General features: G+C 50.7%; 2 protein-coding genes across 3 annotated transcripts in view; one reads left to right on the top strand and one right to left on the bottom strand.

The window, feature by feature from the left end:
- The window catches only part of PDS5A (PDS5 cohesin associated factor A), a 1,517,933-nt gene that overhangs the window by 720,165 nt on the left and 773,063 nt on the right, over positions 1–24,705 (top strand). The gene's annotated exons all lie outside the window — the stretch shown is intronic.
- Positions 1,350–7,160, bottom strand: LOC147725290 (uncharacterized). Its single transcript, XM_086964593.1, has 3 exons — positions 6,732–7,160; positions 1,762–2,109; positions 1,350–1,500 (listed from the first exon to the last, which is right to left on the bottom strand). Exons 1-3 carry the CDS (start codon positions 7,158–7,160, stop codon positions 1,474–1,476), a joined length of 804 nt encoding a protein of 267 aa, XP_086820719.1. The 3' UTR covers positions 1,350–1,473.

Here is a 24,705-nt window from a genome sequence, read left to right on the forward strand (position 1 = left end):
CGTCCAGCTCCCTCCACGCCAGAGGCGGACAATGACTGGTAGGGGTTCGAGGACCCGCTTGCTCTGCAATGTGACTCTGAGCTCGATTGGGTTGGATGACTTGGAGGATGCAGGCATCCTTGATGTCTCTTCTGACCCGGGCTTTGCCTCCCTCCCGCCCACAATGGAGAAGGGTGTCTCCTATATGGTGGTCCTCCGTCGGGCTGCTGAGGCCCTCAATCTTGACCTCCCCACAGTGGCCCTCAAGACCAACCTCCTTACCGAGGTGCTCCAGCTGGCGTCTACCTCAGCGGAGCCGCTGTTTCCTTTTAATGACGCTCTTACAGAGGTCCTCTTGGGCATCTGGGCGAGGCCAGCCACGGGGGCCCCGGTGGATAAAAACGTCGCTAGACGCCACCGACCGGCGCCAGGTGACCCCGCTTTCTTGACCACTCGCCCAACGCCTGAGAGCCAGGTCATTCAGGCCTTGACGTTGCAGAGGACCTTTCCCACAGCCCCGCCGGATAAGGACCAGTTTGGGAAGCGCTTGTTCTCCTCGGCCAGCCTGGTTGTTGAAGGCAGGCTCGCCCCAGGCAGTCGCGAACCACCTTCAGACTACTGCCGACCTCCTACATTTGCTAGGGTTCTCCCTCAACGTGCCGAAGTCGCACCTGAGTCCCTCTCAGAAGCACCCTTCATCTGAGGGGTTCTGAGCTCAACGCAGTTTCGTGTTCAGCCTCCCGAGCAGCAAGTCTGGGATATTCAGGCTATGATTCCGATCTTTCAGCCTCTTTGCCATGTTTCAGTCAGGATGACCCTCCAGCTCCTGGACCTGATGGCCTCCCGCACACTGTTAATGCAACATGCCAGGTGGCATATGCGGGCTCTGCAGTGGGACCTGAAGTTCCAGTGGGCACAGCATCAGGGCAACCTGTCCGATCATGTCCAGATCTCGGAGGGCACTGCACTACATCTGCAGTTGTGGCTCACAAATCGCGATTGGGTCAATGGCAGATCCCTCTCCCTTCCCCACCTGGAGCACACAGTGGTGAAGGATGCGTCCCTCCTAGGATGGGGAGGCCACTTGAGAGAGGCCTCTGGTCTCCGGCGAAGTCCTGGCTCCATATCAGCCTTCTGGAGCTGCGGGCGTTCCGACTTGCACTGAAGGCATTCCTTACCTCTGTCCCGGGAAGTATAGTGCAGGTGTCCACGGACAACACCACCGCCACATGGTTTTGGCACAAAAAGGGCGGGGTGGGGACCTGGACCCTATGTCAGGAGGCTCTGCGCCTCTGGACATGGCTGGAACGTCAAGGCATTACCTTGGTGGTTGTAAAGGGGGGTCAGGAATGGACTGGACACGTTGCCTTGGTAAAGAGGGTTTTATTTTAACATAAAGTTTCTTTTTCCTGAAAGTGAGTCTCTCCTTGGCAAACCCTGCAGGATCCGTGATGTCGGCTGGGTTGGGGTGTTCTTTCCGTCTATCGGTTTGTGTCAGGCGGGCACTTCTTCCCAAAGGACCTCTCGCAGGGGATATGTCGGAAACAAAATAACAGAAAAAGGACCAATTACTGCCACGTCCTACTACTCTTTTATTCCCAGGAGCCAAGGGAGTGAGGGGTCACCTATAAGTGCTGCAGTTTTTATAGAGCTCAAGTGATAGACGTGAGGGTCGGTATTCTTAAGGGGAAGGGTAGTGTTGGGATACTAGGGAGGTGATAGTTTTCTTAATGCGGGTGAGTTTCCCCGTCGTCCCACCCAGTTCGAGATACGGTCCCGTACCTGTCGGAGCCACACTCCTCCCTCGGGAGCGTGGCACGGCGCTGCGCGGTCTCGTTGGCCTCCTGGCACGTCTTCTTCGGACAGGGCTTCACCTTTCTCCAGCTCGTCTGCTTCTCGTCCTCGCGTTGTTGTTTCCACGTCCCGGCGGCGTTCTTCCTCCACGCTCTCCTCTCTCCGTTCCTCTCCTCCGGTGGTGATGTCACCCGCCGACCTCCAAGGTTCCGGTCCTTTATCCAATGAAAGGAAGGCAACGTCACAAGGGGCAGTCCCGGTGTCCTGCTCTGTATTCCAGTTAAAGGAGCCGTGTTGTTTTTCTTGTGACGATGTTCCCCACGTGAAAGGCTCGTCCTGCGAAGAAGGAGCAACCATTTCTTCAGTATTAACAGACCACCAGTTACCGTCATTACTGTAGTCCTGACTATCAGTCATTGTCCCGGTCACCTGGTTACATACCTCCCCCCCTGGGTTCTCCCGATCGGGGAGAAGGGGCGATCTAGACAAAAAGTCCGCATTAGCGTTGTCCTTGCCCTTGCGGTGTTTTATGACAAAGGAAAAGGGCTGAAGGAACAAGGACCACCTGAGAACCCTGGGATTGAGGGATATGTTCCTTTGCATCCATTGCAACGGGGCATGGTCCGTGTAGAGTACAAATGGACGTCCCTCCAGATAATACCTTAGTTTATCCACAGCCCACCTAATAGCTAAGCATTCTCGTTCAATCGTGGGATATTTCCTTTCCCTGGGGTGCAATTTACGACTTAGGAACAGGACAGGGTGTTCAATACCATCCCCCCCCTCCTGCGACAACACAGCCCCAATTCCTACCTCAGAGGCATCAGTTGCCAACGAAAATGGTTTGTTGTAGTCAGGAGGTATCAGCACTGGGTTCGTAGTGATAGCTCTTTTTAGTGCCTCAAATGCTTCCCTAGCCTCCCGGGAGGGTTGACTCAACTGAGAGGGTTTGGCAGCCTGACTGAGGAGATCTGTCAAGGGACTGGCTGTGGCCGCAAAATTCTCAATAAAGCGTCTATAGTATCCAATGAGGCCTAGGAATCCCCTTAAGTCTCTTTTGGTGGAAGGGAAAGGGGTCTGCATGATAGCCTTAACCTTCTCTTCTTGTGGGGCGATGACTCCCTCCCCTAGCAGAAATCCTAAATACTTTACCCTGGGAAACGCGGCTCTTGACTTTTTAGCGTTGACATGTAAACCTGCGTTGTTCAGGGCCTGTAGGACCTTCTGTACATGTCTCAAATGTTCTTCCCAGGTCTTACTGAATATCACTATGTCGTCTAGGTAGACGGAGCAATACTGTTTCAGGTCTGATAGGACTCGGTTCATTAACCTTTGAAAGGTGGCTGGTGCCCCATGCAAGCCAAAGGGCAATACATTGAACTCGTAGAGTCCTTCCTCTGTGGCAAAGGCAGTTTTTTTCCTGTCCTCCTCTCTCAGGGGCACCTGCCAATAGCCTTTGGTAAGGTCTAGCGTTGTTATATATCTTGCCTCTCCAATCCGTTCAACTAGCTCGTCCACTTGTGGTATGGGATAGGCGTCGAAGGCCGAAATGGCATTCAAAGCCCTGAAATCCATACAAAAACGAGTGGAACCATCGGGTTTTGGGATCATCACTATGGGAGACGACCAGTTACTGTGAGAGGGCCTGATGACTCCCAATTTGAGCATTACTTCCACCTCTCTTTTGACATCCCCTCTCCTAGCGGCCGGAATCCTATATGGCCGTTGTTTGATTATCTTCCCTTCCTCTGTCTGTATTTGGTGTTCTGTCAGATGAGTCAGCCCAGGGGTATCTGAGAATATGGAAGAAAAGGGATTGAGAGTCCTTAACAAACTTTCCTTTTCTTGTTCCGTTAACTCAGGGTTGACCGGTAACTGTTCCAAGGTACTTAATGAATCACAGACCGGTAAACCAAAATGGGCTGCTTTAGGAGGGGGTCCTATCCATTTTTTTAGAAGGTTTATGTGGAAGGTTTGGCTTCTGGAGGGCGATAACTGGACTCTATATGTAGTTCGGCCTATGGTTTCTATCACGGGGTAGGGACCTAGCCATTCGCTTTTAAACTTCTGTGTAGAAGAAGGAAACAGCACCAACACCAAATCGCCCTTGTCTAGAGTGCGCCATTTTTTTCCCTTATCGTAATAGAATTTCTGTTTGCGTTGTTGTAGTTCTGCATGGGAATATGCCAAATCCCTGAGCTTTCCCAACTTGGACTGGAGTTGTTGGGTATATTCCAAGAGAGATCTTTGTTCCTCTATGCCTTCCTGCTCCCATGCTTCCTTGGTTATCTCTAGGAGGGACCTGGGTTGCCTTCCGTACAACAACTCAAAAGAGGAACATCCCAAACTGCTCTGTACTTGAGCCCTCAACACATATAGTGCTAAGGGAAGAAGTCTGTCCCATTCCTTGCTTTCTACAGTTAGCATCTTCTTCAAGGTTGTTTTCAATGATCTGTTATACCTCTCAACGAGGCCATCCGTCTGAGGATGATATGCTGAAGTTTTAATTTGATGCACATCTAACAGTTTGCACACTTCCTTCATCAACTTTGATACAAAAGGGGTACCCTGATCCGTAAGGATCTCTTTAGGGAATCCTACTCTCGCGAATAGTTCAACTATTCTATCCGCTATATTCCTGGTGGTGGGAGCCTTCAATGCAAAAGCCTCAGGGAACCTAGTGTGATAATCCACTATAACCAATGCATAAGTGTTTCCGCTGGAAGACCGGGGTAAGGGACCGATAAGGTCCATCCCCACCCTTTCAAACGGTTTGCCTATGAGAGGCATCGGTTGCATAGGGACAGCTTGGGGGCGTGTCAAGTTTTTCTTTTGACAGATGGCACATTTCTTGCAGTATAATTCCGCCTCTTTGTAAAGGCCGGGCCAAAAGAAATGTCGTACAATATTCTGGGTGGTTTTCTCGGCCCCGGAATGACCTGCTGTGAGATGTGCATGGGCGTAATACAGGATCTGTTCCCTGAAAGCACATGGTACCACTAACTGAAGGTCATCCCCTGCCTTTCCTTCTCGATACAGTAAATCATTCTGTATCACGAATCTGGGATATGTTGCAGGGGTAAGAGTTTGTGCCACATGAGCGGCCTCCCACGCGTTCATAAGTGTCGCGTCGTTAGCCTGTGCAAACCTGAAATTCCGATCCAATACCCACGGTTCCTTTACTATGTATGCATTTGCTGTTTTGCCCTGAGATGACAATTTATCCTGAAAAAGGGACATAAAGTCTGGGTTATCAATGCCCAAAATTATATCTTCAGGCAAAGTGGATATGACCCCAACTTTGATTTGTACTGGGGCTCTACCCTGAGGTTCAATGACCAATTGAGCTACAGGATACGGTCGCACGTCGCCATGGACGCACCGTATGTGTACTTGTTCGTTAGGCATGATCTGTGTAGGTCTGACTAGTTTCTCCTGTACTACAGACTGTCGGCACCCTGAGTCTAACAACCCCCGTATAGTCTTATCATTAATCCTGATACGTACATAGAACGATGGTCCCATTTCTGCAGAGTACATTACAGCTCGGGGAATATAGCCAACCTCCATGGGTTCTTCGGCTGGTTTTCTTTTTGGACACATCCGGGCTATGTGTCCCCACTCCCCGCAGTCAAAGCACTGGGGCCCCTTCAACGTTACGTTATCCACCCTCCTTGGTTTTTGCCTGACAGGAGGGGGTAGCTCCGGTTTCTTTTTATCATTTCTCATCGTGACCGGAGGTTTGCTGGGTTTTTCAGAGTCCCAAGTAAAAGTTCTGGGTTGGGCTCGGGAATAGTTGGTGGCCATTTCAATGGCTTGGGCTACGGTCAAACCAGAGTGTTGGCGTAGCCACCTTTGCGTTCCGTACGGCAAGGCCTCCATGAATTGTTCTAGTACTATACTGTCCATAACATCTTCTTTGCTTCTTTGTCCAGGCTTAAGCCATTTTTCTGCCGCCATCTTCAGTCTTAAATACAGAGTTTTGGGGTTTTCCCCAGCTACTCCTCTTTCCTTTCTAAACCGGACACGGTAGGCCTCGGGGTCTAGTCCTAGATGATCCAGGATAACTTCCTTAATGGTGGCATATGGAGTGTTTCCGGCATGATTAGCCACTTGGTAGGCGGCTTGAGCTTCCCCAGATAACAACGGGGCTAAGAAAAAGGGCCTCTTCTCTGGAGGCCAACCACACGCTTGGGCTGCTCTCTCAAAATTCGAGAGAAAAGCGTCCGGATCTTCCCCGGGCACGTACTTTTGTAAGGCTACACCGGATGGATGGGGACTTCCGACCCTACGGTCTGCACCGAGTACCGGGGTTTGGGCCACTTTCTGCAGGCCCTCTATCTGGGCACTTAGAGCATTCTTAAACAGTTCACGATCAGCATCCGCTACCGTTATCTGATTTTTTATAGCCCATTCCAGCTTGTCTTGTCCGTCGATAAGGTGTTGGATTACTTGATCCATCAGTGATTGCTGGTGGGGGTCAGGCGATCCCACTTCTGACACCACTTGTAAAGGGGGGTCAGGAATGGACTGGACACGTTGCCTTGTTAAAGAGGGTTTTATTTTAACATAAAGTTTCTTTTTCCTGAAAGTGAGTCTCTCCTTGGCAAACCCTGCAGGATCCGTGATGTCGGCTGGGTTGGGGTGTTCTTTCCGTCTATCGGTTTGTGTCAGGCGGGCACTTCTTCCCAAAGGACCTCTCGCAGGGGATATGTCGGAAACAAAATAACAGAAAAAGGACCAATTACTGCCACGTCCTACTACTCTTTTATTCCCAGGAGCCAAGGGAGTGAGGGGTCACCTATAAGTGCTGCAGTTTTTATAGAGCTCAAGTGATAGACGTGAGGGTCGGTATTCTTAAGGGGAAGGGTAGTGTTGGGATACTAGGGAGGTGATAGTTTTCTTAATGCGGGTGAGTTTCCCCGTCGTCCCACCCAGTTCGAGATACGGTCCCGTACCTGTCGGAGCCACACTCCTCCCTCGGGAGCGTGGCACGGCGCTGCGCGGTCTCGTTGGCCTCCTGGCACGTCTTCTTCGGACAGGGCTTCACCTTTCTCCAGCTCGTCTGCTTCTCGTCCTCGCGTTGTTGTTTCCACGTCCCGGCGGCGTTCTTCCTCCACTCTCTCCTCTCTCCGTTCCTCTCCTCCGGTGGTGATGTCACCCGCCGACCTCCAAGGTTCCGGTCCTTTATCCAATGAAAGGAAGGCAACGTCACAAGGGGCAGTCCCGGTGTCCTGCTCTGTATTCCAGTTAAAGGAGCCGTGTTGTTTTTCTTGTGACGATGTTCCCCACGTGAAAGGCTCGTCCTGCGAAGAAGGAGCAACCATTTCTTCAGTATTAACAGACCACCAGTTACCGTCATTACTGTAGTCCTGACTATCAGTCATTGTCCCGGTCACCTGGTTACAGTGGTTTAACACCTGGCAGGTTCTCTAAACGCCAGGGCGGACGAACTCAGCCGCCGGTGCTTGATGGATCACGAATGGCGTCTGCACTCGGACGTGGCGAAAGGTCTCTTTCTGCAGTGGGGAGAGCCTTGGTTAGATCTATTCGCCACCGATGAGAACGCACAATGTCATCAGTTCGGCGCGTTGGAATTTCTAAGGCGGCACTCGCTCGGAGACGCTTTTCTTCTCGAGTGGAGCTGCTGTCTGTTGTACGCTTTTCCGCCTATACCACTTCTGCCCAGAGTGCTGAAGAAGATCAGGAGCGACCGGGCTCAAGTTATTCTTGTGGCTCTGGACTGGGCTTGAAGAGTATGGTATTCCGAGCTACTCAGTATGAGCATCGATCCCCTGATCCATCTGCCTCTTCAGGAGGATCTTCTGTTGCAGCAGCAGGGGACGGTCCTCCACCGGAACCTGTCCAGCCTTCACCTCCATGCGTGGAGATTGAGCGGCGAGAGTTGACAGCTTTCGACTGTGAGAAGTTAGCCTGGTATATGTTGTCCTTTAGTTCTAGTGGGCACCTTGCACCAGTCTAATCAACCCTTATTGATGGTGGTTGTAAAGTCCACCTTATAGAAAGCTATACTAGTGGTAGCATGGACCACCAGTCATCAGGCTAAGACTTCAGAGAGTGTATTAAGAAGTAGTTTTACCAATTATAATCCCTTGAGTACCAAATGAAAGGACACCACACAAGGTATATATCAAATATATATGTATTTATTCTAAACACAACCCTTCTGCACTCTTTGAGGTTAGAGGTAAAAATACAATACAAGACACAGAGTTAATATACGATAAGTTGCACAGTGTTCTAAAAAAGTGGTATAAGAACCACAAGAGAATTAGTAAGCAGGCCTGGGGCCTGTGGAATCGCTGGGGCAACTCTAAACAACCAAAGGTTAGGAAGTAGGAGGCCCACGGGAGAAGCGTGCAGTGTCTAAACACAGACGCGGGTTACCATTGACTTTCTATGGGAAACGTAGAAGTTATAAATATACAATTTAAGGACACTTCTGGATGGACTACGATGGAACCCATTTAAACTAGGACACTTCGAGAGTCAAGACCCACGGGAGCACCGGAGTACTCGTGTTACCTCAACCAGGGAAGCTGGCTGCGTAGGTGTCTTTTCGGGTCGGGTTTCGTCGTCTTTTTCAATGGAGAGCTGCAAAGAACTGCTGCAGGCGACCAGAGGAAAAGTGTCCGGGTGGATCCAAGGGTGGATCGAAGATCTGTAGAACCTGAAAGCAGAAGGGACAGAGTCTGGGTCACTTGCCAGTGACCAGGATGGAACCAGGAAGGAACCAGGCGATGTCTGGTGATTTCAGGTGAAGATGTGAAGTTTGACTCTTCAGCCACGAAGATCAGGAGGGGTCGACGACGACCAGGAACAGGATTCGAGCTTTCCCACAAAGGATCTAGTTGACTGCAGTGTCGGTATCCGGACTGGGCCCAACAAGCCTTGGCAAACGCAACCCATGCAGGATGTCAAGAATGGCTTCGGTGCAGACCAGCAAGGTCTGAGGAATTTCTCCTTTGTAGGGAAGTTGGAACAAGCCTGGAGCAACCAGGAAAGCAGGTTAGATGTAATAAAAAGTCTTCAGAGGGCTCATTAGCCAACGGACCAGGAACCGAGAAGACGCGTCGAGCTCAAATGCAAGAGCGGGCCCCACGGGACACTCGTGTTATGTTATGTTATATATTTCTTGTAGTGCGCACTGCTAGTCAAGACTGTCCTGGCGCGAAAAGGGATTCAGTGTCAGAAAGTAACAAAGGGATAACATAACAGGAGAGAAGATGTGCATTTACATAAATTGCTTGAATAAGTGAGTCTTAAGGTGTTTTTTAAAATAAGTGAGGTTAGTCGTGTGTCTCAAATGGTCAGGGAGGCTATTCCATAGCTGTGCGGCTATGACCGTCATGGATTTTCCTCCCAGACGAGCTCTCTTAAATCTCGGAGTGACCAAATGTCTGAGAGAGGCCGATCTCAATTGTCGCGGGGGATGATAGAAGGCAAACCTGGCACTGAGGTATGGTGGGCAAGGACCATGTAAGGCCTTAAAGGCCAGTGATAGGACCTTGAAGCGCACTCTGAGAGCAACTGGAAGCCAATGAAGATTCGCCAGTTGTCTTCGTACACTATGGCATTTAGGGATGTTGAATAGGAGCCTCACTGTCGCGTTCTGGACTACCTGCAATCTGCGGAGCAGGAAATCAGGAGCGCCCACGTAAAGTGCATTAGCGTAATCCAGGCGCGACAGGATGAGTGCTCTAGCCACTGTTTCCTTCGCTTCCTGGGGGAGAAGAGGAAAGAACTTCCGGAGGGTGATCAGGGTCCCATAACAGGTTCCCGCCAGTCTCGAGATCTGGTCTCGGAAGCACAGGTCAGCGCCAAACCAAATCCCAAGGTTCTTAGCAACTCCACAGTTTCCAGGTGGGCAGGGCAGTCCAATGGGCCAGATGGAATCCCTGAATCCCACCGGGAATTGGCCATACAGGAGAATCTCCGACTTGTCCTCGTTACACTTGAGCTCCGCCTTGGCTAGCCAAGCAAATACTGAGGACAAGCAGGATTGGACTCTCAACGTGTCAAGGTTGTCCTTGTCCCAAGTGAAGAGAAGCTGGGTGTCATCGGCATAGGCCATTATTTTGGCACCCAGACTCTCTGCAAGATATACCAGGGGGGTCAGATATACATTGAAGAGCAGGGGGCTTAGAGTCGACCCTTGGGGGACCCCAGTGTCCACCCCGCTAATCGATGACTGGTAGGGAGGGAGCCAGATTTGTTGAGAGCGGTCCGTGAGGAAGGATTTAACCCACTTGAGAGCGGCACCAGTAATGCCAATATCCTCTAGTCTAGAGATTAGCTGGGCATGTGGGACCGTGTCGAACGCGGCAGAGAGGTCCAATAGAATTAGGGCCGCTCTGCCGCCTCCGTCCAAACAATCCCTAATGGCCTCGGTAACCTCCACCAGCGCGGTCTCAGTGCTGAAGGTGGAGCGAAAACCTGACTGGGCTGAGTGTAATGCCCCCGTAGACTCCACAAACCTCTCGAGCTGACGGAATGCCACTTTCTCACATACTTTGGCTATTGCTGGAAGCAGGGAGATGGGTCTGTAGTTAGATGCATCCAGGGGGTCTGCGGAGGGTTTTTTTAAAAGTGGAAGAAGTTTGGCTTGCTTCCACTGAGATGGTACGTTACTTGTAGTAAGGGATTTGTTAACCAGATCAGTAACAATCGGTGCAATGACTTCCGCCACTCCGCTCAACACTCTGGCCGGACAGGGGTCCGCCGGAGAGCCTGATTTAAGCGCCTTTAGAATGGCCAGTACATCCTTCACCTCAACCACTGCGAAAGCGCACTCGTGGAGTGTGGAGGCCTGAGCTTCTGTGCAAATGGTGCTCGGGTCTGGGGCTACTCGTACCCCAATGCACAACTTCGAGATACCTTGGGTGTCGATGCAGTTAGCAAAATGCAGAATGTCCAGGAATTCCGGTCCCACGTCTTTCGTGTCTGCCACGGGTCTCAACTTTGCTGGGATTGAAGGTTGGGGTCAGAGATGTCTGGAAGTCCGTGTCCTGTGTCGCAGATTCTTCGGGATCCGGCGGGAGCCTCGAAAATGCAGACCGTCAAAGTTGCTGTTGGTGCCTGTTTGAACAGTGTGTGATGCAAAAACCACAGTTGATGGACAGAATGCAGAACAATGTCATACATTTACCCCAGTACAGAGATCTGGGCCTTAATCCATCGTTTTTTTGCACTCCACACCACCCCAGTTCAGACATAGCCATATACAAATCAGTCTGACACTGTGCCTCATGGGAACAGTCCAGCCCGAACTGCCAAGCCATGCCTTCCCTGGACCGGAAACAAGCTTCCGAGGACCGGTTCCTGGCATTCCAGCTGTCTTCAGCCCGGCTTGCCTGAATCGAGTGGTGTGTAGTGCATGGGATTCACGTCTGAACATACCTATCCCACTCGGGGGTGACAAATGCAAAAACCACAATTGATGGACAGAATGCAGAACAATGTCATACTTTCACCCCAGTACAGAGATCTGGGACTAAATCTATAGTTTTTTTTGCACTCCACCCCAGTTCAGACATGGCCAGAAACTGGTCCTCGGATGCTTGTTTCTGGTCCAGGGAAGGCGTGGCTTGGCAGTTCGGGCTGGACTGTTCCCATGAGGCACAGGGTCAGACCGATTTGCATATGGCCATGTCTGAACTGGGGTGGTGTGGAGTGCAAAGAAACGATGGATTTAGGCCCAGATCTCTGTACTGGGGTGAATGTATGGCATTGTTCTGCCTTCTGTCCATCGACTGGGGTTTTTGTGTTTGAACAGTGTGGTCACTCCTTGACCACAAGGGAGATGTCTTCTGTCTTCCAGTCGAAATGGCATGTCGAAGGTCCAGGATTTATGTTTCAGAGTTTCTTCCAGGGTAATCTAAAGTCCTAGGGACACAGCTCATAATACTTATACTGAGTTTAGGGGCTGGAGTACCCTTAAGGTCCCTCCTATGGGTGGACCTCGGAAGGGGGTGGTTACACCCTTTCCCTTTGTTCAGTTTTGCACCAGAAATGGGACAGAGTGCCCCAGCAATCGGTTTGCACTGGGAAATGCATGGAGCACCTTGTGTGCTCCAGGCAGTGTCTGGAAAGTATTCATTGAATGCAGTCCTCCCTACCCCAATACACAAAAGCCTGTCTGGGGAGGTGCTGGCACCTCCCTGGACAGGAAAGCTATTGTCCAGGCCTCCCCTGCCGGAGTTTCTTCCAGCAACAGGAGGTCAGACTCTGTCTGTGGCAGCGGCATCCATTTTGTGATGCTGAGGCTCTGTTTAACTTTAACCGGGTAAACAAGTAACTACATGTTTTTTCCCTCTAGAAGGGTGGAATGCTACCCCCGCCGCCAGGACTGGCGGGGGGAATAGTATTCCAAAGTGTTTTCACACCTTACACATGTTTTGATTAAGCCAAACCAAAGTTAGCATTAACCGCAAGGATTATAATGCCCTTAAGAGTATATGGTATGGCTATATCATAGAACAGCTATAAGGAGATGGTTCCGAAAGTTGCAGAGGGGCTCAGCTAATGCTAGGGCACCCTCTCACTTAAAACCAAGCACTCTGCCTTCAGGATTGTTAAGGCCTGCCATAGGAGTGATTTATAGGTGTATATGTGTCTATATGTGTATATATAGATATAAAAAAAAATACATTTATAGAGTGCACTACTCACCCATAAGGGTCTCAAGGTACTGAAGGGGGGTGCGGGGGGGTGCTGCTACTGCTTGAACAGCCAGGTCTTGAGGGGTTTCCTGACGGTGAGATGGTCCTGGGTCAGTCGTAGGTGGGCGGGGAGGTAGTTCCACGAATTGGCAGCCAGGTAGGAGAACAATCTTCCTCCGGTGGTGGTTCTGCGAATCCGTGGGGCGAGGGCGAGGTGAGCGGAGCTAGCAGGTTGGAGTGTAGAACGTGAGGCGGTTGTTGAGGTATTCGGGCCCATGTCGTGGAGCGCTTTTTGTGCGTGTGTGAGGAGCCTGAACGTGATCCTTTTGCTGACGGGGAGCCAGTGTAGATCTCTCAGGTGGGCAGATATGTGGCAGTGGCGAGGGATGTCGTGGATGAGTCATGCGGCTGCGTTCTGTATGCTCTGGAGTCTTTTCTGGAGTTTGGCTGTGGTTCCTGCGTATAGGGCGTTCCTGTAGTCCAGTTGGCTGGTGACAAGGGCCTGGGTGACCGTCTTTCTAGTTCCTGTCGGGATCCACCGGAAGATCTTTAGGAGCATGTGCAGGGTGTTAAAGCATGAGGATGAGATGGCGTTGACTTGCTTGGTCATCGTGAGAGAGGAATCCAGGATGAATCCCAGGTTGCGTGCATGGTCCGTGGGTGTCGGTGCTGTGCCCAGCGCTGTGGGCCACCAGGAATTGTCACAGGTGGATGGGGATGGTCCGAGGATGAGGACCTCCGTCTTGTCTCAGTTCAGTTTCAGATGGCTGAGCTTCATCCATTCCGCGACTCCTCATTCCTTCCTGGAGGTTGATCTTGGCAGTGGCTGGGTCATTGGTGAGGGAGAGTATCAGCTGGGTGTCGTCGGCATAGGAGATGTTGTTGAGGTTGTGTTTGCGTGCTATGGCAGCGAGGGGGCTCATGCAGATATTGAAGAAGATTGGGCTGAGGGAAGAGCCTTGGGGTACGCCGCAGATGATCTCGGTGGGCGCGGAGCGGAAGGGAGGAAGGTGGATTCTCTGGGTTCTGTTGGAGAGGAACGAGGTGATCCAGTTCAGGGCTTTACCTTGGATCCCAGCGTTGTGGAGGCTGGTTATTAGGGTGCGATGGCAGACTGTATCAAAGGCAGTTGAGAGGTCTAGGAGGATGAGAGCGGTTGTTTGTCCGTTGTCAAGCAGGGTCCTGATGTCGTCGGTTGCTGCGATGAGGGGGGGGTCTTAGTGCTGTGGTTGGCTCGAAATCCGGACTGGGATGGGTCAAGGGAGCCATTTGTCTCGAGGAATGCGGTCAGCTGTTTATAGACGGTCTTCTCAATTACTTTTGCGGGGAAGGGAAGAAGAGAGATGGGGCGGACGTTCTTTAGGGTCCGCTGTGGGTTTCTTCAGAAGGGCGTTGATCTCTGCGTGCTTCCAGCTCTCTGGGAAGGTGGCGGACGTGAAGGAGTTGTTTATGACGTTCCGGAGGTTGGGTGCGATGGTGGTGTCGGCTTTGTTGAAGATGTCGTGAGGGCATGAGTCCGAGGAAGAGCCGGAGTGGATGGTGTTCATAACGTGGATGGTGTCTTCAGTGCTGATGGGAGTCCAAGCGTTGAGGGTGGTGCTAGGGGGTGTTGGTTCGGTGGCTGGAGGTGGAGTATGGGCGCTGAAGCTGTTGTGTATATCAGCGATTTTGCAGTAAAAGAACATGGCGAGGGAGTTGCAGAGGTCTTGTGACGGTGTGATGTCGTTGCTGCTGGCGCAGGGGTAGGAGAGCTCTTTTACGATGCCGAAGAGTTCCTTGCTGTTGTGTATGTTGTTCAGCTGCTCTTTGAATGATATCTTTTTGGTGGTGCGGATCAGCTGGTGGTGTTTGCGAGTGGCTTTCTTGAGGGCTGTCAGGTTTTCTGTCGTCTGTTCGCGGCACCAGGTATTCTCGAGGGCTCAGCAGGATTTCTTTGATTCTATGAGGTCGTCTGGGAACTATGTGGCTTTCCTGTTGCCGGCTTGCCTGGAGGGTTCTTCAGTGGTGCGAGGGCATCAGCGCAGTTGCTGATCCACTCTGTGATGTTGCGGGCTGCGTCGTTAGTGTCAGCGATGTCGATTGGTGGGTTCTGGCTCAGTGATGTGGCTAGCTGGTCTGTGGTGACTTTGCTCCATCATCTGTGGGGGATCTGTTGCGGGCGGTGGTGGGAAGTGGCCTTCTTAAAGGTGAAGTGGATGCAGCTGTGGTCGGTCCAGTGTAGTCTGGTGGAGTGACTGAAGGGAACGTGGCCGCTGGCAGAAAAGACGGGGTCGAGCGTGTGGCTGGCGTAGTCAGTGGGGGTGTTCACCAGTTGCTTGAGTCCGAGGTTGGCGAGGTTGTCGAGCAGGGTGGTGGTGGTGGTGTTGTCGTTGTTGTTATCCAGGTGGAAGTTGAGGTCTCCTAGGAGGATGTAGTCGGGGGAGGCGAGGGCATGCGGGCTGATAAAGTCGGCGATGGCTTCACTGAATGGTTTGTGTGGGCCCGGGGGTCTGTAGACGAGGGTGGTCTTTGGGTCAGTGTGGATCTGTAAATGTAGGTGTTAGGTAGCAGGGAGTGTGTTTTCGGAGTTGGTCGTGACGCTGATGGTGTTCCTGTAGATGATGGAGATTCCTCCTCCGGTTTGCTTGATGCGGTCCTTCTGAATGATCTTGTAGCCGTTAAGGATGGCTAAGGCTATGGCGATGTTGGGGGCTGAGGAGGCGTTCATCCAGGTTTCCGTGATGAAGGCGACGTCCGGCACTGTTGTATCGAGGAGGTCCCAGAGTTCGATGGCGTGCTTGTGGTTGGAGCAGGTGTTGAGTAGGATGCACTTGAGGTGGTTGTTGTTGTTGCCTGTTCCTGAGGGTGGTGTGCAGGTTCGGAGGCAGGTGAATTTTCAGGCTTGGCAGGTGAAGGGTTTGTGGATGCGCTTCGGGGTGACTCGGTAGCAGGCGGATGGTCAGCCGGTGTTGAGTGCGTGGAGGGTGGCGGTGTCGTATCTCAGTCTGGTTTCTTGGTTTTGGCGGGGGCAAGGGGTTCTGGCGCTGGGCACGGTCCAGGCGCGGACGGACGTAGACTGGCTTGCCCTTTGACGTGCCAGCGGCGCGCCCACTGTGCGGCCTCCATATGAGGGGCTGTGGGAGGGAGGAGCAACTGAGAGGCGGGAGCAAGGCGGCGAATGGGGCACCAGGGGGGCATGGCCGCAAGGGACGCAGCGACGGTAAAGTGCGAGGGAGTGGAGCGGGTAGGGATGTGACACAGAAGGCAAAAGGGGGAAGGGGTGGAGAGGGCACGAGAGGGCAGAAGGGGCGAGATAAACGAATAAGCGGCAACAAGAAGGCACAAGGGGCGAAATAATCAAATAGGAGGCATCAAGAGGCAAAACTAAAACACAGGCAAATCAGGCAGGCCGGACCGCGGAGCTGAAGAAGCGGTCAGGACTCAGGCACAGCGGGTAGCGGCAGCGGGACAGCGGCACAGGAGGACCATGTGGCGGCTGAGGGGAGCGACCTACCTGGTGATAGGGTCAAGGGTCGCTCTATATAGGTATACTATATCTAAGTAAGGGGTGATTACACCACCTTACCCAGGCTGTGTGAACAGACCTGTGGTGTCAGTTTGGAAGGCAAACCAGGGGTTGCACAATACATGCTGCAGCCCCTGGTAGGCCTAAGGTGCACCTATGCCCTGGGTACCTATGGTACACTATACAGGGGCTCACAAGAGTGACCCAGTAACCAATCTGCTATGTACCTAAAGTACATGGTATCAATTTAGAGAGAGAACAGCTGGGCTGTGGGTCTGAGTAGCAGGTCCACAGCCACACTAAAGTCGAAAAACCAGAGAATCACAGCAAAAAGTGGGTGTAACCATAGGAAGCAGACCCTACTCTCCTAGATCGACCTTTCTCCCGAAGTCTGTAATGTCAATTTTGGAAGCCAGGTGTCCCTCCACTAAAATGGTATACGCCTGCTGATGGAACAAATTTGTGGCGTGGTGCACAGCAAAGGCTGTGGATCCCCTTTCAGACCCTTTTTCTGAGGTTCTTCTGTTTCTCCTATCTTTGGCCCAGCAGGGCTCTGTTCTGGGCACTATCAAAGGATATCTTTCTGCCATTTCCGCCTTCCTAAGGCTTCCTGATTAGCCTTCTCTTTTTAAGTCTCCGGTTGTTAACTGCTTTCTCAAAGGCATTACACACGTTTCCTCATGTGCCTTTCATAATGCCTCAATGGGACTTAAATCTTGTCTTTATTTTTCTGATGTGCGCTTCTTTTGAGCCTCTTCATAACAGTCCTTTACGTCTTCTTACTCTAAAGACTGCTTTCCTGGTAGCCATCACCTCTCCCAGAAGAGTGAGTGGACTCCAGGCTCTTTCTTCTAAACCTCCTTTCCTTTCTGTTCATCCAGGCAAGGTGATTTTAAGACCCGTCCTTCTTTCTTTCCTAAGGTTGTCACTCCCTTCCACATCGGGCAGACCATCTCTTTGCCTACCTTCTTTCCGCCTCCTCATCCTTCCAGGGAAGAGGAGAGGCTCCACCGTCTGGACCCAAAATGTGCGCTTGCTTTCTATCTGTAGCGTACACAACAGTTCGGGGTGGATGATCAGCTCTATGTTGGCTAAGTGGGTGCCAAAAAAGGTCAGGCTGTACGCAAACGCACCATTTCCCGGTGGGTCATTCTGTGCATCAAAGCATGTTACTCCTTGGCCAAGAAGGAGCCTCCTGTGGGGCTGCGTGCCCATTCGACCAGGGCAACTGCAGCCACTACTGCCTTGGGACGTGGTGTTCCCTTGCACGACATTTGTCAGGCAGCTACGTGGGCCTCGCTGCACACATTTACCAAGCACTACTGCCTTGATAGTCCAGTCGGGAGAGACAGCTTCTTTGGCTATTCTGTTCTATGTGACTTCCTGGTGTAATTTTGTTCGCAGACTCTCCACCGGCGTTGGTATTGCTGGGGTATCTATTCTAAGGTAAGGAATCTATCACTAACCTGTCTCTTTCAGATGCACAAGTTACTACTTGTGAAACGATATATTTGGAAGAGACATTAGTTAGTGATAGATTTCTTACCGCCCAACCCATCCTCCCCGTTCTGCGAACTGATCTCTAAGGTTAGGGACATCCCTTTTAAGGGCCCTAGTTTCTTAGGCACCAGTGGTCAATTTGTTGCATGGCTCTGCATTCCTGGCGCCGAAAGTAGTGACATACCTGACGTCAGCGCGCATGGGTGGTGCCTATGTAGTCTCTGTGACGTCATCTCGGCGCTTACGACGCCAGCGACGGACGCGGAGCCGCAGGATGCCACCTACTGACGCGCAGAGGTACTGCTAGCAAAACATTCCGGATCCAGTCGGACGCCTGGGGCTATTCTAAGGTAAGGAATCTATCACTAACTAATGGCTCTTACAGATATATTGTTACACAAGTACTAATTTGTGCACCCATTCCAACGGCGACTCAAATTCGATCCAAATTCAGACAACCTCCCAATCAAATCTGACCAAGGTTTCGCTGGGCGCTTTACCTCAAGGCAGACAACATTAACTCTGTTCCCTATTTAGAAAAATTAAGATAATCATGGTGACCAGGCTGATGAGTTTGTTGAGTCCTATGCAGATAATTGGTATGAGGACTTGCATGACTTGAGGGCTGATTATGTCCCTGAAACTAGCCCTTTGCTTTCCTGTGTTCTGCATCTTCTCAATCTTTTCCTCTGAAAGGAGAAATTCATGATGCTCACCCTGACCCACTTGTTTACCATCGTCCCTGGAGACTAGTTGTTGGCGTCGTACCTGTAGGATGCCAATATCCAGTCTTCAGGGTCGAGGGCAGAGAAGATCTCGACCAGGGTGAGCGTCTTGATTGTCTCCTTTCGGAGGAAGAGATTGAAAAGATGCACTGTGAGAAGTTGGCCTGATATATGATGTTCACTAATTCTAGTGATCACCTTGTATCAGTCCAAACAACCCTTATGGTGATTGGTTGTAAGTCAACCTTATAGACCAGCTATCCTAATGATAGCATGGACAAAGCAGTCTTAGGCTAAACTCTTTTTGGCATGTGAAGCAAGCTGTTTTACCACATATAACCCCTTGAATATCAAATGAAAGGATACCACACAGGTAGTTATGAAAATAAACAAGATATTTATTATCTAACAAACACCTCTGAACTCTTTATGAGGTCAGAGGGCTAAGCACATGACAAGACTTTTAAGAAAAATACGTTAAGTTGCACGAAATGCAAAGTTGCCCTAGGGGCGCAACAAACCATATACTAAACAAGTGGTATAAGGAAGTAGATAGAAGGAATGGAGCTGTCCAGAGGCTGTAGGATCGCTGGGACTACACTATCCTAACTTTAGGTAAGGGGCAGGAGGCCCACGGAATGCGTGTGCAGAGTGTGAACTCACACGCGAGATGCGTAACAATGTCTATGGACAGTACAGTTCAAGAAAAAGGTGAGTACGGACAATCCTGACTAGATAGGACTAAAATGACTGTGACTCTGGACACTAGGAGAGTCAATCTACCCTGAGCACCGAAATGCTCTCGTTACCTCACCCACGGGCTGCGGGTGCATAGGTTCGAAGTCGTGTCGGGTTTCTGCGTTGAAGTCTATGGAGCCTGAAAGAAAAGATGCTGCAGGCGACCAGAAGGAAGATGTCCGGTGTGATCCAAAGGTGGATCAGTGACGCTGAAGACCTGAAAGCAGAGGGGACAACGTTCAAAGTCACTAGCCAGTGACTATAGTGGGACCAGGAGGGAACCAGAGGCTGTCGTCGCGTTCAGGTGAAGAGTGGACGCTTGACTCTGCAGCCACGTGGACCAGGTGGTGTCTTCGATGACCAGGATGGAGGCACCAGCTGTCCCACGCAGGCTCTCGCTGTCGGCGGTGTTGGATCCGGATTCGGCGTCAACAGGCCTTGGCAAAGGCAACCCACGCGGTGAGTGGAATCAGCGTCTGGTGCGGACCAGGAGGGTCCGGGGTGCTTCTACTTTGCAGGGAAGCAGGGGCCAGTCTGGAGCAACCAGACCAGCGGTTTGGATTTCAAGGATCGTCGTCTAGGAGGCCACCAGCCAGCCGGCAAGTGACCAGACAACGCGTCGAGCAGCAATCAAGCAAAAGGGCCCCACGCAGATCTCGTGGATGCTGGAGGGCTGATCTTCTGTGCAGGAGCTGCTCGGGGCTGGGGCTTCTCAATCCCCAAAGCACTTCGTCGAGGATACCTCAGAAGTCGTGCTGGAAGCGAAGTGCAGTTTCTTCAAGATGGCTGGTCCCACGTGTCTCGTCGCACCCACGGATCTCAGCTGTGCTGCAGATGTAGGTAGAGGTCGGAGAGGTCTGGGAATCCGGGTCTTGTCGGGCTTTGAAGTCTGGATCCTTGAGGGAAGATGACAAAGTGAAGATGCAGGACGCTTGATGGTGCCTGCTTGTGCAGGGTGGACACTCCTTGCCCACAAGGGAGATTTCTTCAGTCTTCTGTGGAGCAGAACGTCGAAGTCCAGATTTTCTTCTTGTAAAATCAATTCAGGATAATTTAACTTGGAATGGGACCAGCTCCTACCTTTATTCTGCTAAAGGGGGCTGTACTATCACTAGGTCCGTCCTATGGGTGGGACCAGGAAGGGGGGTGGTTACACTCCCTATCCTTTGTCCAGTTTCGCGCCAGAGCTGGGGCTCGAGTGCCCCAGCAACTGGTTTGAACTGGGCTATGCTCAGAGGCACCTTGTGTGCCCCAGGCATGTCTCATTCCTTTCAGGCCTGTCCTACCTAATACACAAAATCCTGTCTGGGGTGGTGCTAGCACCTCCCAAGGCAAGAAACCCTTTGTCCAAGCCTCCCTCGCTGGAAGGTCTCCCAGCAGCAGGAGGTCAGAGTTGTGTCTGGTGGCAGCATCCATTTTGTGATGCTGAGGCTCGAGTTAACTTTAACCGGGGTTCACAGTTACATACATGCCTTGTCCCTCTAGAAGGGTGGAATGCTACCCCCGTCGCCAGAATTGGCGAGGGGATAGTATTCCAATTCGTATGACACCTTACTCGACATGTTTTGATAATGCTATGCCAAAGTTAGCAATAACCGCAAGGATTATAATGCACTTAAGAGTATATGGTATAGCGTTATCATGGAAACAGCTAAAGGACTTGGTTCCGAAAGCTGCAAACAGGCTCAGCTCATTCCAGAGCACTATCTCACATAATTCCAAGCACTCTGCCACCAGGATTGTTAAGGCCTGCCATAGGAGTGACTTATAGGCGTATATGTGTCTACTTTAGGTTTAGATATAGGTATACTATATCTAAAGCAAAGGGTGATTACACCACCTTGTCCCAGCTGATTGATCAGCCAGTTGTGTCAGATTTAGATGGCCAGCCAGGGGTGGCATAATTCATGCTGCAGCCCCTGGTAGGCCTTGGGTTCACTTATGCCCTGGGTACCTATGGTACACTGTACAAGGACTTACAAGAGTGACCCAATACCAATTGGTAAATGCACCTAAAGTACATGGATGTCAATTTAGAGAACAGCTAGGCTGTTTGTCTGATTAGCAGGCCCACAGCCAGGGAAAGTCGTAAACCTGTGAAGCAAAAAGCAAAAATCTGGGGTGACCATAGGATTGTAGACCCTACTCTCCTACATGCACAACCTGTCCTGTCGGCGCCTACCTGAGGTTCGAGGTGGGAGAGGAGCATTTCCAGTTCGCTGTGCTCCCTTTTGGACTCACCAACGCCCCTCGGTGTGATAGCGGGCATGGCAGCACACATTCAGAGGTCAGATTGCCCGTTTTTTCCTACCTTGACAACTGGCTGTTGTAGGGGGCTCACCCCAGGCTGTAGTCAACCTCCTCCAGACTATGGTGAACCTCCTACCATCTTTCGGGTTCACTATAAACATGCTAAAGACACACCTGACTCCTTACCACATGACCCCCTTCATTGGAACCATTTTGGACATGGTTCGGTTTCGTGCCTTTCTCATGATAGAGTCCAGGACATTCAGGCTATTCTGATCTTTCAGACTTGGTCCTGGATTTTGGTGAGGGTGACATTGAGGCTGAGGCTGATGACCTCCTGCATCCTGCTGGGTTAGCATGCCACATGTCAAATTTGGGCTCTGCACTGAAGTCCTAGTAGCTCAAGGGGGATCTCTTCGACCATGTCCAAATTTCAGAGGAGACTGTGAAAGAACTGTAGTGTTGGCTTACCTACTGCGATTAGGTCAAAAAGTATTCTAAAAGTAAGTACTTTGTAATTTAGCCTGCTTTTTGAAACCATACCAATATGTAACAATTGCAGATCCATTCCCAATTTCATTACCTTTTAAAATCTTGCATTTAAGAATATATCTCGATAAGCTTAACTGCTAGCCCACACTACCACAAAGTGAGTTGTGAGTACTTACCTAATTTAGCCTCTGCTATACCTCTGGGGACTCCCTTGACTCTGCACACACTATACCTTACTTACTTTGGTATAGTATATACAAAGCCAACTTCCTGCACAGATGCACTGCCTCTGGGTTAGGGTGGCCATCTGGTCCCTATTGTCTGCTCAGCAAAGTCTGCTGAGAAGGGCACTTTGCCCATTAGGACTTGCAAGACCTTCTGGTTTGAGTCCATCCACAGCCTTTTCCCATTTGGTACTGCCATGGTATCTATTTAAAAGGTAAAGAATTTAAAGCTACAAACCTCTATCAAAAGAACAAAAGTACCATCTTTAACACTCTTTCTAGTAGACACCGTGTTGGGATCTTTTTAAAGGTAGAGTCCAAAGTCTAAGAATCTTCACAGTCTACCAGTTTGCTTTCAGAGCTCCGTGTCTGGCAGCGCAGACAGTCTTAAAAGCAACTGGCTTCAGTGCCCTGGAGTGGCACTTATTTAATCTCCACCTCCACTCTTCATTTCCAGAGTAGAGCGGTGTCGGTGCATAGCCGCAGTCCACCACCTTCTGCCACTGAGGTACTATGGAAAAAATCCTAGATCCCGTGAGATGCCTGGGGAATATTCAAAAGGTGAGAAATCTACAGCTAGATAGTTTGTACCAGAAAGCCGGTTACCAAAGGTAAGTAACTTGTTCGTTAGCTAGAGAGCTATGGTCATAGTGAACTGTAAGATCAATAAAAATAAATGTTTTAATTTATTTAAATACTGGTGAAAAGGGGCTAGTATTTATTCAAAATGGTAGCCAATATGGGGAGAATTACTTTATATTCCGGTTATGCCCTACTAAATAAATGTCTTTGTTCGAGGCATGTGGGCTGCTGAATTCATATCTCTACATAGATCGCCGCCTAGTGTTGGGTCCGGATGATTGCACTTTGTTGTCCTGGAAGAGTCTTCGAAGTATCACGAGATAGGTGGCTCCTCCCTTGGAATACAGTACGCATGCGCATCCTCTCCATCCTCAGATTGTTTTTCTCCGCCATTGGGTTCGGATGTTTTTCCTACGCTCAAAGTTCGGAATAGATACAAAACTTTTTTAAAAGGCCAAAAAGCCTTCGGAATCGTTGGTATTGTTTCCGCTCGGTGCCTGTTACCTCGCCTAAACTTCCTTCTTCTCTCCGGTCGTCGACACGGCCCGTTGGGCCTTTCGACGCCATGTGGGCCTATCGTCGATGGAACGGAGTCCACTTAAATTCTGCCCACAGTGCCATTCCAAGTACCCGCATACTGACAAACATCCAGTATGCAACAAGTGCTTGTCACCGGACCATAAAGAAGAAGATTGCCTCGCTTGTGCCCAATTCCGGTCCAAAAAGACGATCCGGAATCGACGGGCCGCTAGGCAAGAGATGCAGAGAACAGCACCAGACCCGGAAAATATTTTCGACGACGACCAAGAGCTCGTCGACGTAGAAGACTCTGATCTAGAGATCGTGGCAGTCGAGGACGATTCGGAAGACTAACAGATCCCGCAGGGGCGAAACATGAGTACACTGCCCCTGAAACTCACTTGACCGAGAACAAAGGCTCCGGTCGAGGCATCGACTACAGGTCTTAGCCAAGATCAAGACACTGATTCAATTGCCCTGCATTCAAGCCCGGCTACGAATACAAAGAAAAAGCCTTTTGACACTCCAGGGCCAAGTCACGTTCTCAAAAAACCAAAGGTTGTCGATCCGAAGGCTGTCTGACCGAAGGTCATCGTATCGAAAGTCGCAGACCCAAAGGCCGCCGAGCCTCGACGTACCGCGTAAGCCTTTACAACCAAAGGTCGTCGACCCGAAAAGGGGTGTCGACTTGAACGTCACACCGAAGAAGCCGGTCGAACCGAAACGAAAGTCGACAAACCGAAAGCTGTCCAACCAAAGACGGTTGCGCCAAAGTCAATCAACCCGGGCACAACTGCTCCAAAGAGCCCAGTCGAACCGAAAAAAACAATTGATTCGACAAAGGACAAACAACCAAAAAAGGTCGAGCCTCTGAAAAAAACGGTCCAACCCACAATTCCGGTCGATCCGAAACCAAGCCTCGACCCGAAAATGGCAGAAAAAATACCTAAAACTATCAAACCGACAAAATCTGTCGATCCGAAAACAAACGTTGATCCAAAAAAGACAAAACCCAAGGATTCGACTCCAAAACCAAGGACAGTGGAAGTCAAGTCAAAAGATTTGTATAGCGCGCTACATACCCAGAGGGTCTCAAGGCGCTTGAAGAAGGGTGGGGAGTTACTTGTCGAATATCCACGTTTTGAGTTGCTTTCTGAATGCTAGGTGGTTCTGAGTAAGGCGAAGGTGAGTGGGAAGTGAGTTCCAAGTTTTAGCTGCTAGGTAGGAGAAGGATCTACCTCCCATGGTGGTTTTGTTGATGCGAGGTACAGTGGCAAGGGCTTGGTTGGAGGATCGTAGTTGGCGGGGGGGGGTGTAGAAGGATAGTTGTGTGTTGAGGCATTCGGGTCCGATTTCGTAGAGTGCTTTGTGTGCGTGGGTTAGGAGCCGGAAAGTGATCCTCTTATTGACGGGGAGCCAGTGGAGGTTTTTCAGGTGATCAGAGATGTGTTCTTTACGCGGGATGTCTAATATGAGCCTGGCTGAGGCGTTCTGGATGCGTTGTAGTTTTTTCTGGAGTTTTGCGGTGGTGCCGGCGTAGAGGGTGTTTCCGTAGTCCAGTCGGCTTGTGACCAGAGCGTGGGTGACTGTTTTTCTAGTTTCGGTAGGGATCCAGCGAAATGTTTTTTTGAGCATGCGAAGAATGTTGAAGCAAGATGAAGAAACGGCGTTGACTTGTCTGTTCATGGAGAGTGAGGAATCCAGGATGACGCCCA

This window comes from Lissotriton vulgaris, chromosome 3_2 (genome assembly GCF_964263255.1).
Source record: "Lissotriton vulgaris chromosome 3_2, aLisVul1.2, whole genome shotgun sequence".
Taxonomy (NCBI): Eukaryota; Metazoa; Chordata; class Amphibia; order Caudata; family Salamandridae; genus Lissotriton; species Lissotriton vulgaris.

Excerpts from the sequence above, each read along its gene's own strand:
- LOC147725290 (XM_086964593.1), bottom strand. The coding sequence starts at position 7,160 with ATGACTGATAGTCAGGACTACAGTAATGACGGTAACTGGTGGTCTGTT. Across the intron at positions 2,110-6,731 it reads GAGGAGTGTGGCTCCGACAG|GACGAGCCTTTCACGTGGGG; the intron begins GTACGGGACCGT and ends CCTTCTTCGCAG. Across the intron at positions 1,501-1,761 it reads GAGGAGTGTGGCTCCGACAG|GTCCTTTGGGAAGAAGTGCC; the intron begins GTACGGGACCGT and ends CCCCTGCGAGAG.